Below are 15,166 nucleotides of genomic sequence, written 5' to 3'. Positions count from 1 at the left end.
GAGATTCACCTCGGCCTTTTCCAGCCAGGTTCTCCCCATTAATGCTGGATAGTTTTCTTTAACAACATGCTGGGACAAGTCTGTGGTCTGTCCATTCAACTGCATATGTACATCGATACGGCCCCTCAATGGAACCACTTCTCCAGTGTAGATTTTTAATATTAGCTTTGAGGGTTTAAAGGCAATATGTCATAGCTTTTCTTGGTAAATAGTTTCTGGTACCAACGAAACTGCTGCTCCAGTATCCACCTCTATTTTCACTGTTTGTCCATCCAGTAAAGGAGTGACCCAGTATCAGTTTGCTGCACCAGCAATAGCCAGGACATTTAACAACATCTTCTGACTATGACTCTGGTCATTTGTTTCACCTTTTCTGTATTTCACGGATATTTTTCCCTCTATTCGGTTTTCCAGGTGAAGCATTTGGTTCTTGCTTTTTATAATTCTTGCTCGGAACTTGTTTCTTTCTCCAACAAGAATGTTGGATGTGCCCTTTCCTGCCACCATTTCTGCACTCTGTCTTTGCTCCAGAAATCTGCTACTGTGCGCTCAGTTTTTGCATATCAGTGGCAATTTCGAACATGCATCTGTGTTTAGGACTCAGCCAACATTTTATGGATTGTTGAGCACAAACTTAACTGTTGAGCTTCCTTGACTGCTAATTCCATGGAGACTGCAACTTCTATAACCTTCTTTGGGTTTAGACTGCTTTCTGTTGATAACTGCTTTTGGATAGCTTCACTTCTTAACCCAGACTAGTTAAGAAGTCTGTCTCTCATGGTGTCAGTCAAGACATCCTCGAATTCACAGTCTTCAGCTAATTTCTTCAAACGAAGCTAGGAACTGTGTGATTGATTCACCTTCTTGTTGATTACACTTACGTGACCCGTACCTCTCGGCGATGATAAAACCTTTAGGTGAAAAATGGCCCTGCAAAATATTCCCAACATCTTCTCATAGGTTTTGAGTCTGGCTTTTCCAGCTCTATGAGACTTCTCAGGAGGTTGAATGTTTCCCTCCCATTGTACTCAGGAAAGTTGGGGCTACAATATCTTCCTCAATTTTATTCGCTTGGACAAAATAATTGAATCTTTCAGTATATGAGCTCCACCGCTCGGTGTTCTCATCATACGGTCCCATGGCGCCAAAAGATTCCCACTGCTTTTACTACGGAAAGGGCTTATGTAAGCATGATGTTCCACAAAACATTTTAGCACTACCTCGCTTCTTCTTTCAAACAAGTATCACTGAGTTCAGTCCGTTTCCTTTCAGGTTTTGCACCCCCAACTCTAAGGTATTGTTGCAGGGTACTCACAGTGCTCCCAGTACTGTTCCAGAACTTTCCAGGCAGGGCACGTGGCAAGCTTCTTCTTGACATTGTTTCCCATAAATCTTCAATTAAACTTCAGTTCCTCTAATGGCTGCTACTATTATTCTGCACCCCTTTGTCGCCAGCTTTGTTCAGTGATATTTTTTAGTTAACTTCTTCAATGTTTTTGGATATCTGCAGCATAGACTGATGATTTTCTCTTGTTCCACTGAATTTCGACAATTCTTTTTCGGGTGTTTGCAGTGTGGACCAACCACCTTCTTAACAGTTTTCTTTGTGGTATTTTTGAAAGGATGGGCTTGTAGGCCACAAAAGTACAAACAAACAAGAGCTTTTTTGGAAAGGTGTTTACTCCACAGGCTGTTAGGATAGATAGCTGTTTGCCTGTGCAAATTGCCAATGATGTCATCTAGATGTCATGTGATTGGTTCTTTAAAGTGCTCTTGTTCCAACCAAGATCAATACACAACACAACCTGCGACCTATCAAGATTGACAGGATAGTCTAATAGGTTGCACTACTGCATTGTACTATACTGGACTATATACAACAAGCAACATTCATTTTTTTATTGCGGCAGAGACATGAGTATGGTTAAAATGGATTCTGATTTGTTTTGTACAAAGTGCAAGGACAATTTAAGGACAACATCCGCCTGTATCAAGATTTTTCTTGCTACTCAATTTCTCTTTACGACAAAGCATTTAAGCCTACATAAGTGACCCTTTCAGTGTGACTGCCTCTGCTATCAATATATATTTGTTACCTTGGCACAGAATGGAAGATTTTACACTGTCAGCAGTAGCACGTATCTAGGAGATAGTAGAACTAATGGGGTGATATAATGACATATCTCAACTGGCAGCCTGATAAATAAAAGATGGTTTGGACCAAGAGTGCTGCAAAGACAATTTGAAACAACGTCAGCAGAAACTGGACATTTGTACCCTGCGCCAGATCAGGAGATATTCACAACACTTTGTAGATCTTACAGAAACAAGAGAAGTACCACTGAGAGAAATTTGAAGTTGGTTTGATGGTGAATTTCTGCTGTGACAATGCAGAAATATTTCTAGAACCCTTTGAGATTTGTTACTACACTGCTGCTTTATGTAATGAATGAGATGGTTTAATATAGGCAGATGGTGTTATTACCTTTAGCTAGTTTCATGGATCTTTACAGTAATTTCTATATTTTCTAAAAAAGATAACTATCTCATACTTGCAGATAGTTGAAGATGACGTACGTGGAAAACTTAACAGCAATACTCTCAATCTTATAGCAAAGAAAATTTTCTATTGCACTTGTTGGACTGGTTACTGCAAAGAGGAAATACTTAGCTCAACTTCAGCTCCACTTTAACTACTCAAACCTAAGACTATCCCTGCACTAAGGTATTAGCGAGTAAGGATAAAAACACACCCAGAGCAAAATAAGAACATCTGGTAATTTACCTAGGGAGGAGAGAGATATAGGCAGCCAAAAACAAGTATTTAGTGCAGGTGGACATCGCTCCATTAATAACAGGCTTTAATGATTAGCACTGGGTCATTATTGTATATTTTCAACAGAATGGGCACATGAGATACCTTAACATGGGTGTAGCCAAGAATAAAAAAAGATAATTTTCAGCGCACATAACCCATTGTGAGACAAATGTAGGTTTATGTAGGTTACAGAAATGTATTGTTCTCAACTAGTGTTGCATTTTACCTCAGGCATATTCAATTTTTCTTTTGCATTTTTTGTGTTACATTTTCACAATTTTAGACAGATAAAAGCACAAGAAAATGCCATCTCAATCTGGAAACACTGATATTCAGATAAAGCTCGGCACAACATTGTGGGCCGAAGGGCCTGTTCTGTGCTGTACTGTTCTATGTTCCCCACACCTAGACTAATTTGTATTTGATGTAAAACTTAAAATCGGTAATGGACAATGGGGGCGAGAATGAAGCATTTTCTAGGTATTATGTCGGGGACTTCAGCCCATAATAACCTACAGTACAAAATTAAATGGTAAAAGGTATTAGGTAATGCGATATCAAGTCAAGCAAGTTTGAAATAGGCATTCAATAAGTAAATAGCAGTGAGCATGACAATGTCATTAAATGTCAACAGGACAGATGGGGAATTGAATGAACCCACTGGCAGATTAAGACTCGGTAAGCAATAATAAACATGCATCTTAACAGGCTTGACAGCTCAAATGTTCTGTTTTACATGCATCAGATTTCCATCTGGTTTTAGGTCAACTAGAAAACTCAAAGAAAAATAGGATATTTATTGCATTCAAGGTACAAAATAGGTATATAGAATATAAACCCAATACAAAACAAATGTCAAATCTATTTTTCCTTTTTCTGCACTTCTATGAATCTAAGAAAATTAACAAAAAAAATCAATTAAAAGGGAGGATACATAATACAACAGAAGTAATAACGTTTAACAATTCTACAAAATACCTTGTTGAAGGCATCAATGAATTTTACACCTTTGTAGGTGATGGAGAGGAAAATAGTTGGAATCTTTTTCATTTGTTCAGTGGATTTCTAGACAAGAGCACAAGGGAAACATTAAAAACTCAATCATGGTTCAGTCCAAAGTACTGCCACAATTTGTGAACACTAGATACAAACCCTCATCTTTGCACAAGCATCTTGTGTTGATTCAGTCCCTTTTAGTTCTTTAATCAGCATGGAACCCAAATACTGCAACAAATTGAAAGAAAGTTATTCACAACATTTCTCTTGGGAAGTCACTTGCTTTTCAACATTAATCTTTGTGAAGTTACACCTGAAGAAAAGCCTACCCTAGGGAAGTCTCCAACATCAATTGTCTTCACAATGTGACTTTTAACAGTACCTTGGCCAAGTAAAGTTCCAAAGTGGCCGACTTAAGAGATAGTTTACTGCAGCAGCTAAACACTGCAGCATACCTTGCGCTCCAAAAACACATAAGCAATGTCACTGAAGATCAGTTAGTATTAGGTGCTTCTGAAGAAGTATGTTTGGTGTTCTGAATTACAAGTTACGCAAATGTGACGACAAATAAAACAAGAACAACAAAACAATTTTCTGTGTAAGAAAAGAATGCTGAATTAGAGGCAGAAATGCTGGCCTGTATTTCAGGAGGATGAGAGGGTTTTGATAACAATTATGTGCATGTCGTGACTATTCACAAGAAGTGAAGTATGCTACTTATTTTAGGCTGAAAAATCATTTTTATGAGAAGCTAGCCTAGTAACGAATATAGTAAGATTAATGAGAACAGCAACAACTTTGGAGCTTGTAGTGCTTCAGAAAAGTGGCAATGCCATTGGAGAAGTGTGTCAGACCAAGCATATTAAACATTTTGTTTATTGAGTTTAGCGCTGAATGAAGTAAATTACTAATTCTGGAACTGCATACTCACGTTAGCCTCATAGCCACAAGATTCAAAGATAAGTTTCTCTGGCTGGTGCTGCCAGTTCTGAACAGGAGCATACGGTGTTGCTAAACTTGGTGGCCGAAGCGTTAATCGCGACTCACGGCGGTCATCCTGGGGAAATAATACAACAAAACCTATTGGTACAAAATACCTGCCATCGTGCAAGGGTTATTGATAGCATCTATATCGACACTGATATATTTGCGAAAAACTCTCACAGCTGTCGCAGTTTAGAGCCACAGATGCCAATAAACCTTTTGGGAAGAAAGTCAATCACTGCCTACTTCTGCCAATCTGCAAATAAATTACCCTCTAAATGACTTTTGGATGTGCCCAAAAGGAATTGGCATCTTCAGAATATGCTAAACTGAGAGATTTTAAATGGACACACAAGCTAACACTTGAGCAACAGATTAAACGTGTATGGTGCTATCCTTCTAAAGCTGGGTATCTTTCAACTTTGACCAATTATAGTATTTAATCAACATTATCAAATCACACTCAAAATCCATTTTCAAGAATTGTAGATATATTGTTGGTAAATTTGTCACAATTTTAAATGAACAGGTCTCAATGACAGATCTCCTGCTGTTGTTAATGCACAGTGGCCTCCATGGCCTGGGCCTTGGCACCTCCCTCTGCGACTGAATCCTGAACTTCCTAACTCACAGACCACAATCACGAAGGATAGGCAACAACACCTCCTCCACGGTCATCCTCAAAACTGGTGCCCCACAGGGCTGTGTTTTCAGCCCCCTACTATACGCCTTTGACTGTGTGGCCAAATTCCCCACCAATTCGATTTTCAAGTTTGCTGACGACACCACCGTAGTGGGTCGGATCTCAAACAATGACGAGACCGAGTACAGGAATGAGATAGAGAATCTGGTGAACTGGTGCGGCAACAATAATCTCTCCCTCAATGTCAACAAAACAAAGGAGATTGTCATCGACTTCAGGATGCGCAAAGGAGAACATGCCGCTGTCTATATCAACAGGGATGAAGTAAAAAGGGTTGAGAGCTTCAAGTTTTTAGGTATCCAGATCACCAACAACCTGTCCTGGTCTCCCCCATGCCGACACTATAGTTGAGAAAGCCCATCAATGCCTCTACTTTCTCAGAAGACTAAGGAAATTCAGCTACGACTCTCACCCACTTTTACAGATGCACCATAGAAAGCATTCTTTCTGGTTGTATCACAGCTTGGTATGGCTCCTGCTCTGCCCAAGACCGCAAGAAACTACAAAAGGTCGTGAATGTAGCCCAATCCATCAAGCAAACCAGCTCCCATCCATTGACTCTGTCTACACTTGCTGCTGCCTCGGCAAAGCAGCCAGCATAATTAAGGACCCCACGCACCCCGGACATTCTCTCTTCCACCTATTTCCATCAGGAAAAAGATACAAAAGTCTGAGGTCACGTACCAACCGACTCAAGAACAGCTTCTTCCCTGCTGCTGTCAGACTTTTGAATGGACTTACCTTGCATTAAGTTGATCTTTCGCTACACCCTGGCTATGACTGTAACACTACATTCTGCACTCTCTCCTTTCCTTCTCTATGAATGGTGTGCTTTGTCTCTATAGCGCACAAGAAACAATACTTTTCATTGTATGTTAATACACGTGACAATAAATCAAATTAAATCAAACAGTAGTGTGACGTGGGAGTCGACTCATGGTTAAATATATTTCCTCCTACATCTCTCTAGCTCATGCTATCTTGCTACATATTCCACCCACCCTCTAATTTAAAACAAGAAAGTAAAGAACCTTGCACGATTGTGTAAGACTGTATTGGAAGACTATATGATGCTGTACAGATCTTACAAGTGTAACCTAAAGAATGAAAATGCTTTCAGAGTTTGGAAAAGTCAAACATACATTTCAGATGAAATTCACAGATCATTTAAAGAACACTGAGGCATGAAAGAGTTTGCATTTTTCACAGGTAAAAAGACCCACTGAATGCCTGATTTTCCATTGTGGAGTCCTGGGTTTATAGAGTATGTCGTGGAGCTCATAATCACTGCAAATTATGGCAAGCATCTGATGAATAATTAAACATCCAAAAATGACCAATTACTTAAGCCAGCAATAAAGACCGTACTGCAAATTACAGCTGAAACAGCACTACAAGGCTGTATGAGAATGAGAAAATCCATTGTCATCAAAAAATGTCACCCATGTGGCTTCAGGAAGAACCATCTGCAGCTGTGTCGGGAATTTAAATGACATTGATTTGAAAATCTTTTGCACAGAGGGTTATGTTGTTAAATTTATACAGACATTAACTTTTGATTTACTTCATCAATCAACAGGTAAAACCAAATTTTTCAATCATGTCATGTTACAATTTATCTGTAGTCACCATGACAATTGTTTTTGCTCATGTGAATGAAGCAAAAAAGCCTCATTTATCCCTGTTATTTAGGCTCCCTTCATTTTAGAGTGAACATTATCGATAAATTATGTATATGCAACATTAACAGGCTTTAAAACATTTATTAACCATTGCTTAGGAAGTGACATGCTCCGGTTTTAAATGCCGCATTCATTTCCCTGGTACTGAGAAAATGTTGCTCAATTGAAATTCAACTTTTGTGAAGACTCTGCATTTAGGTTATGGCCTTTGGGACAAAGCCATGACATCTACAATACTATTGTGATCTTCACTTTGAAATAACAAGATTGAAATTCTCAGAAAGAGCATCACCATCATTACTACATGCAAAGATAGAAAAAAGGCCATGATGTGGAGATGCCGGCATTGGACTGGGGTGGGCGCAGTAAGAAGTCTCACAACACCAGGTTACAGTCCAACAGGTTTATTTGGTAGCACGAGCTTTTGACGCACTGCCCCTTCATCAAGTGAGTCATCTGATGAAGGGGCAGTGCTCCAAAAGCTTGTGCTACCAAATTAACCTGTTGGACTTTAACCTGGCATTGAGAGACTTCTTACTGTGCCATAGAAAAAAGGGAAAGACCATTCAGTTCATCATACCTGCACACAGCCAATACTACAATAGCCTGCAAGGGACGGCACCCCTACAGAAATCTGGAAGATGTAGTGAGGTAATACTGGGTGACTTGGTGAGCAGAAATAAGTGACTGTATCAGAAGAAGAATGTGAAGCCTACTAGTTGCATTTAAGGATGTTCATGCTTTAGAAACTGCAGCGACGTGGGCAGTGTGCCACTCTCCTCTTGCTAAGAATCATAGAATGATACAGCACAGAATACCATTTGCTCATTGCTCATGTGCCAGCTGTTTGAAACACTTTCCAAATTCCTTCAAATTATTCCTCTTCAAGTATTCATCCAACTCCCTTTTGAAAGTTCTTATTGAATTTGCTTTCACCATCCTTTCGGGCAGTTCATTCCAGATGATTGCACTCACTGCATAAAAACAAATTTCCTCAACTTGCCTCTGGGTCTTTTCTCATTTACCTTAAATCTGTGTCCTCTGATTATTCCTTTATTAAATCCCCCCTTATCCAACAAGATGCACAATTCATTATTGCTACCATTCTGTACCCTTTCTAAAGCTTTGGCAACCTTCTTAAAATGTGGCACCCTGGATTAGATACAATACTCTCAAGGCCAAGCCAATATTTTTTAAAGGTATTGCATAACTTCCTTGCTTTTGTACTCTGTGCCTTGCTTTCGGAATTCTATGATGCCTTTTTAACAACCTTTCTAAAGGTTCGGAACTTTCACCGAGTTATGCACATTGCTGTTTTTTCTGTTCCTGCGTCCTGCTTTAAAAGTTTACATACCAGTTCATATTGTCTTTCCTCATCTGGAACTTGATTGAACAAGATAAGCAAATTTGCACTTCCTTAGGGCAATTAGGGATAGGCAATGAATCTTGGCCTACATCCTTTGAATTAATAAAAAAAACTGTTCATTTCCCCCTTGCCTAAAATTGCTGCATCATTTTACATCTAAACAATGGAGAGCGACAATAGCCTGTTACTTTGACGGCAATTTCAGGCCCAATGTTGACCCTGGACTGGAAGAAGGTGAAGCCAAAGAATTCTGTGCCTCTCAACCTAACTTGCCAATGATTATGTAATAACAGCACCATCAATATAATTTTAGTCCGTGACAGATGCTGCTCCTCAAAAGTCCAGTTAAATTGCCCCTGCCTGTAAATGCAATTTGCAGCTTGACATTGCAGTCCTTCTCTGATGCAATCTCAATTGCAAGCTATCGATTTATTCTTCCTCCAGAAACCAAGTCAATTGGTGAACTGGTGTTCATTAGATCATAACAAATAGGAGCAGGAGTACGTAATTCGGTCCACCGAGTCTGCTCTGTCATTCGGTCAGATCATGGCTGATCTGATTATACCTTAACTCTACTTTCTTGCCTGTTCCTCATAACCCTAGATTCCCTTATCAATCAACAATCTGTGTGTAACTCAGCCTTGAATATATTCAATGACTCAGCCTCCACTGTCCTCTGGGGTAGAGAATTCCAAAGGTTCAAGAGAAGAAATTCTTCCTCAATTCCACCTTAAATGATAAACCCCATATTTTAAACTGTGCCCCTTTGTTCTAGATTCCTTCATGAGAGGAAACATCCTCCAAGCATTTCTACCCTGTCGATCAAGCCCTTCAGAATCTTATGTTACAATACGATCGTCCTCATTCTTCTTCTAAACTCCAATGAGTATAGGCACAACTTGTTCAACCTTTCCTCATAAGACAACCTCTTCATCCAGAAATCAGCCCAGTGAACCTATTCTGAACTGCTTCTAATGCAAGTATATTCCCCCTCAAGCAAAGGACAAAAAGTGTTCACCATATTCCAGATGCAGTCTCACCAATGACAGATGTTAGACTAAATAGCCTATTGTTTCCTGCTTTCTGACACCCTTCATATTTTAATAATGCTGTTACATTTGTGGTTTTCCTATCTGTTGGAACTTTTCCAGAATCTAGGGTATTTTCAGACCCTAGAATTCAGGCCATTGGGTCCAGGGAACTAGGCAGCCTTTAGTCACATTATTTTTCCTAGCACTTCTTCCTTAGTGATCATAATCGTTTATAAAGAGTCATATTGGACTTGAAACATTGGGTGGAATTCTCCCAAGCCCCTACTGACGGGTTCGATGTTGGGCATGGAGACTATGATGGGAGACTATGAAATTGGTTTCACGGAGGTGTGAACTTACAGTGGGATCTTCTCCTGGTGCCCTCAATGGCGGGTTGGAAAACTCACCAGAGGGACCCTCATTTGCATTCTGTTAAAAGGTTGCTGATGAAGGCCTAATCCCCAGGTCAGTCTCGCTGTGATGCCAGTGGGAAGCAGGTTTAGAACAATGTGGTGTGCAGATGACAGGGCTCACCTGAACAATGCCTTGGACTGCCTCCAGAATTCAGGATGGCAGCCACCCATAAACCTGAACCTGGAACACCACAGCAGTAGGCCGGGGTGCATCTGCAGGTGAACATTCCAAATTAAGCGTCCTGGAGGGGGTTTATCTTCCAGTCTCAGAATGCTCCTGGAGATTCATCTTCATTTTCAGAAGGTTCACCTTCTTTCTTCATCTGCGAGTCAGTGATGCTGGACACCTTTTCAATATAGCACCTGGACACGACAACGGATTATGCACCATCCAGGCCTGGCCCCGCCACTGAATACGGTGTGAAATGCACTGGTGCATAATTAATTAGATCAGGGCCAGAAGATCTGCAGAGCTTTCCCACCAGCCTCCAGTGGGAAATACTCCATAACCGGAATTTTACCGCCTCGCCCGCCCTGGATTCGGGGTGGGTGAGGCTCGCAGAATGAAAATCGCCGTTGGCCTCGGACAGGATTTTACAATCTCGCCCAAGTGAGTTTGTAAAATCCTACCCCATGTTTCCCCTTCCACCCCACCATGGCACTTAGTCTCAGAATGAGAGAATTTCACCCGTTAACTCTGTTTCTGGCCACAGATGCTGCCCAGACCTGTTGAGTTTTTTCAGCACTTTTTGTTTTTGTTTCAGATTCCCAGCTTTGCTTTTATTATATGATTGTTTAAGTCCCTGCTTCCCTCTTTACTCGTGATTTTCTGCTATTCTTGGGGTGCTTCCTGTCTTCTGTGAAAAAAGATTTTAAAAAATTTGTTCAAAGTCTTTCCTTGTTTCCTGTTATTAATTTTCAGTCTCACCCCTAAAGGACCAATGCTTAAGCTACTCTTTTCATAGAATCACAGTGCAGAAAGAGGCCATTCAGCCCATCGAGCCTGCACTGACAACAATCCCACCCAGACCCTATCCCCATAACCCCACGTTTTTACCCTGCTAGTCCCCCTAACATTTTTGGGGTAATTTACCATGGCCAATCAACCTAACCTGCACATCTTTGAACTGTGGGAGGAAACCAGAGCACCCGGAGGAAACTCACGCAGACACAAGTAGAACGTGCAAACTCCGCACCTAGTTATCCAAGGCCAGAATTGAACCTGGGTCCCAGATGCTGTGAGGCAGCAGAACTAATAACTGTGCCACCGTGCCACAATGTGGAGATAGCAGCATTGGACTGGGGTAAGCACAGTAAGAAGTCTCACAACACCAAGTTAAAGTCCAACAGGTTTATTTGGTAGCTTTCGGAGTGTCACTCCTTCAGGTGAATGAGGAGTTGTTTTGACAAACAGGATCATGGTTGGAATGCGAGTCTTTACAGGTAATCAAGTCTTAAAGGTACAGACAATGTGAGTGGAGAGAGGGTTAAGCACAGGTTAAAGAGATGTGTATTGTCTCCAGCCAGGACAGTTAGTGAGATTTTGCAAGCCCAGGCAAGTCGTGGGGGTTACAGATAGTGTGACATGAACCCAAGATCCCGGTTGAGGCCGTCCTCATGTGTGTGCGGAACTTGGCTATCAGTTTCTGCTCAACAATTCTGCGTTGTCATGTATCGTGAAGGCCGCCTTGGAGAACGCTTACCCGAAGATCAGAGGCTGAATGCCTGTGACCGCTGAAGTGTTCCCCGACAGGAAGAGAACACTCCTACCTGGTGATTGTCGAGCAGTGTTCATTCATCTATTGTCGTAGCATTCATTCATCCGTTGTCTATATATGCCCTGTTTGTGAACACAACTCCTCACTCGTCTGGAGGAGGAGTGACACTCCGAAAGTTTGTGCTATCAAATAAACCTGTTGGACTTTAACCTGGTGTTGTGAGACTTCCCACCATGCCACCCCAAGGCATTTCGTTTTTAAATATTTGTAGAAGCTATTTGTCTGTTTTTACATTTCTTGCTAACTTTCCTCATATTCCAATTTCTCCCTTCATTATATTTTAGTCCTCCCTTGCTGATTTCTAAGATTTCCCGATTGTCTGTGCTACCCAGAATGGATACCGGGCTTCTATCTGCCCATACAGCATTGTACATCTTCTTTCAATTTGATACCATCCTTAACTTCCTTAGTTAGCCATGAATAATGCATCCTTCTTGTAGTGTTCATCTTTTTCACTGGAATACATCTTTGTTGAGAGTCACAATCTATCTCCTTAATGTTTGCCATTGCTTCTCCTATTTTAACCTATTTTGTGTGAATGCCAGGGAAATGCAGGGAAAGCTAATTGATACCACATTCAACTGATCAATAAATTTCAATTCCACACTGATCAAAGCAAGTGAAAACCTGCATGATACGCTTTCAGAGATTTAGTGTAATTGATCTGTGCCCGTCTTTCCCAATCAATTACACTTTAGTCATAACGGTTTATGAGCTGCAACCAATTGTCTTTGATTCCAGTGAGAGAGCTGAATAAACACAAAACATTTGAAGTGAGTACTCGAGTAAAGTTTGACTGTTTTTACTGATGGCAGTTCAGCTCCATTGAACTCCACCAGAATTATCAGTATTTGCTGCGTAAGCATAAAACATAAACTTAAAAAGGCAGGAAAAATAAAAAGAAACATTCAATTAATTTTACTGTACAAAAAAGCACAAGTACATACTTATAGAACAAGATTTCTGAAGTCCCAAATTTTAAAAATGTCTTACTATTGGTTTTAAAAGAAAGAGACATTGTGCAGTCATTAAACTTTAAATCTAGTGACTGAGTTTTGAAAATAAAATCTTATTTTTACTTCTCTCTATATAAACCTAGTCAAATGAAAGAAGCTGAGGAAAGTGTCAAATCAAAGATTATTGGTCATTGAAAGCCTTGGTGAAATTTAAGGGAACTGCATAAACTTAGTAAAAGATAATTACTACAATTCAATCACTATCCGGTAACTGTATTGAATAAGAACAAAGAACAATACAGCACAGGAACAGGCCCTTCGGCCCTCCAAGCCCACGCCGCTCCCCGGTCCAGGATTGAATCCTGAATCCAGGATCCCCGCCCAATTTTCCAGCCTATCTACATACCAATATCCTATCCACCGAGCTGTCCCTCACAGCTACGATGCTTTGTTCATCACAACCTAGGAATAAAGGATGCTATCTTTTTAACTCTGGTATTGATTTATCAACGCAGTTTGACATTTATGGTTTATGAAGCACATTTCGTCCTATGATTAATGGCACCACCAGGTTATCCTACAACCTTTTCCAAGGACAGAATGAAAAATGTTCACCGCATTACAACTACTTACTATCCTATTGGTCCAAGGCCGTGGGGCTTTAGCCTTTTTTTATTTAGGTACCTTGACCAAAATGTGTATGTTCCGTGTTTCTGCATTTTTACTGATGCATGGAATAAATCAATGATTAGATATCAAAAAGAGCGGACATTAAACAGTTCAAGTTGTCAGCTAAAAGATTTTAGCGGAGTTTTTCCAGCAATTTGTGTTTTTATTTCAGATTTAAGCATCACACAATTTCTTTGCTATGGACTACTTCAGTCCATTTTGCTGGAAATAACAAAGCCAGTTTTGCAGTGTACAGATCATAGGCTTAAACCGAATCAGTAGAACACGAGAATACAACATTGTACTAGACAACTCATGCGTGAGTCAGTGCAAAATAGGACTCTGTGACCAGCATCAATTACATCAATTTTAAATTTATTGCAGGCAATCAAAGTAAAAAACTTAATTGCAAATACAAGATGTTTCCATACTCAATTTCCTCCTCTAAGCCCTTGAACATGCTGTCACCTATCAAAACTGTGCTCATCTTTCTGCAACTTCTGAATCTCAGATTCTGCGCCTGCCATACTACGCACTGTTGTTAAAACAATTATTACCCACCAAAGTGCCAATTGTTACCGAGAAAGTGCCAATGATGGCATTGATCAAGTCGAACGATCAATCATCAATGAAGCAGCAGTAGTGGCATCATTCATTAAAGACGGAACCTGCAGCAAGGGCTGGTTTGAGACCCACTCGGCAGAGGTAGCATTTAACACTGATGCAAAACAGAAAGCCCACATCATGCACAACTTAAGCCCAAACAGCTAAAACACTACATGACCTGGCGGCAGCCATGATTGTCGTGCAAAACACAAGGAGATACTGTGCGAATAAGCACTGCATCAACTTATGTCAAGAAATTCAAACTTCCTGTGACAATAGAAATCTATGAGGTATGCGTGCAGGGACCAAGGGGGCTTTTGTCTTACCATCACTGAAGTTGTCCCTGTTAAGTCAGTAATGGTGAAGTACTCAGTGATGGAAGCAAACAGATGTCCCATTGGTCTGAACACAATGGCGTGCAGCACTCCTGTGAGACGGACATCTCCCAATCTGCACTTGACACTCTCCTACAGTTTCTGGTCATGGATGATTGCGGTGAAGAACCCGCATCTCTTGAGCTCAACAAGGTTGGATACTATCAAACAAACTGAAAGGCAACCAGCAAGGATGGAATCCCAGCTGAACTGCTCAAATATGCTATATTTATTGACACCTCTGCTGGAAAGTATGCTCCACTTTCACAGAACTTGCATGATGCAAAAATCATCACACTATACAAAAAGGAGACAGAGGAGACTGCAACAACTCTACAGGGGTATCTCACTCCTTAGTGTCAGAGTGAAGGCCTTTGCTACGGTCCTACTTAAAAGGCTCCATCTACTTGCAGATATTTGATAAAACTTTATTCTACAATGTTTGTCAAATCCCCTTTTAATTTATTAGTGACACTTCCACATCACAGACGCAAACTTGTTGATGCCCATCTCAATGGGCAGAATTTTTTGCTCACCCCAAGGTGGAAGTGTACAACTGAAAGGATAGGTTTCATCCTGAGAGGTCGCCCACCCAGGCGCAATTTCATGGTTGGGTGGCCAGGGCCTCAAGCGGGAAACCCACGCTTGTGCGTACGTGGGGGCAGTTTCCCCTGCAAGACCAGCTCTGGGCCTCCCTCAACCTCTGACCTACCCATGATCACCACCTCCCTCTGCCCATGGCATCCCCTACCCTCGCACCCCCAGCAATGACCTTTCCAAGAGTCCCAGG

At 40.9% G+C, this 15,166-nt stretch overlaps 1 protein-coding gene across 15 annotated transcripts in view; it reads right to left on the bottom strand.

Annotated features, from left to right (window-relative positions):
- LOC144479191 (ankyrin repeat and SAM domain-containing protein 1A-like) overlaps nucleotides 1–15,166 on the bottom strand; it is a 409,264-nt gene that overhangs the window by 20,394 nt on the left and 373,704 nt on the right. For all 15 annotated transcript variants that reach the window (XM_078197812.1, XM_078197820.1, XM_078197816.1 and 12 more), the window contains 3 exons: nucleotides 4,746–4,871; nucleotides 3,971–4,042; nucleotides 3,797–3,883 (listed from right to left, as the gene is read on the bottom strand). In XM_078197812.1, coding sequence (XP_078053938.1) covers nucleotides 3,797–3,883; nucleotides 3,971–4,042; nucleotides 4,746–4,871 — 285 coding nt within the window. The remainder of the gene's footprint in view (nucleotides 1–3,796; nucleotides 3,884–3,970; nucleotides 4,043–4,745; nucleotides 4,872–15,166) is intronic.

The sequence above is a fragment of the Mustelus asterias genome, chromosome 25, assembly GCF_964213995.1.
Source record: "Mustelus asterias chromosome 25, sMusAst1.hap1.1, whole genome shotgun sequence".
Classification (NCBI taxonomy): domain Eukaryota; kingdom Metazoa; phylum Chordata; class Chondrichthyes; order Carcharhiniformes; family Triakidae; genus Mustelus; species Mustelus asterias.
Note: the sequence above shows the minus strand (reverse complement) of the source record. Positions and strands in the feature narration are given on the sequence as shown.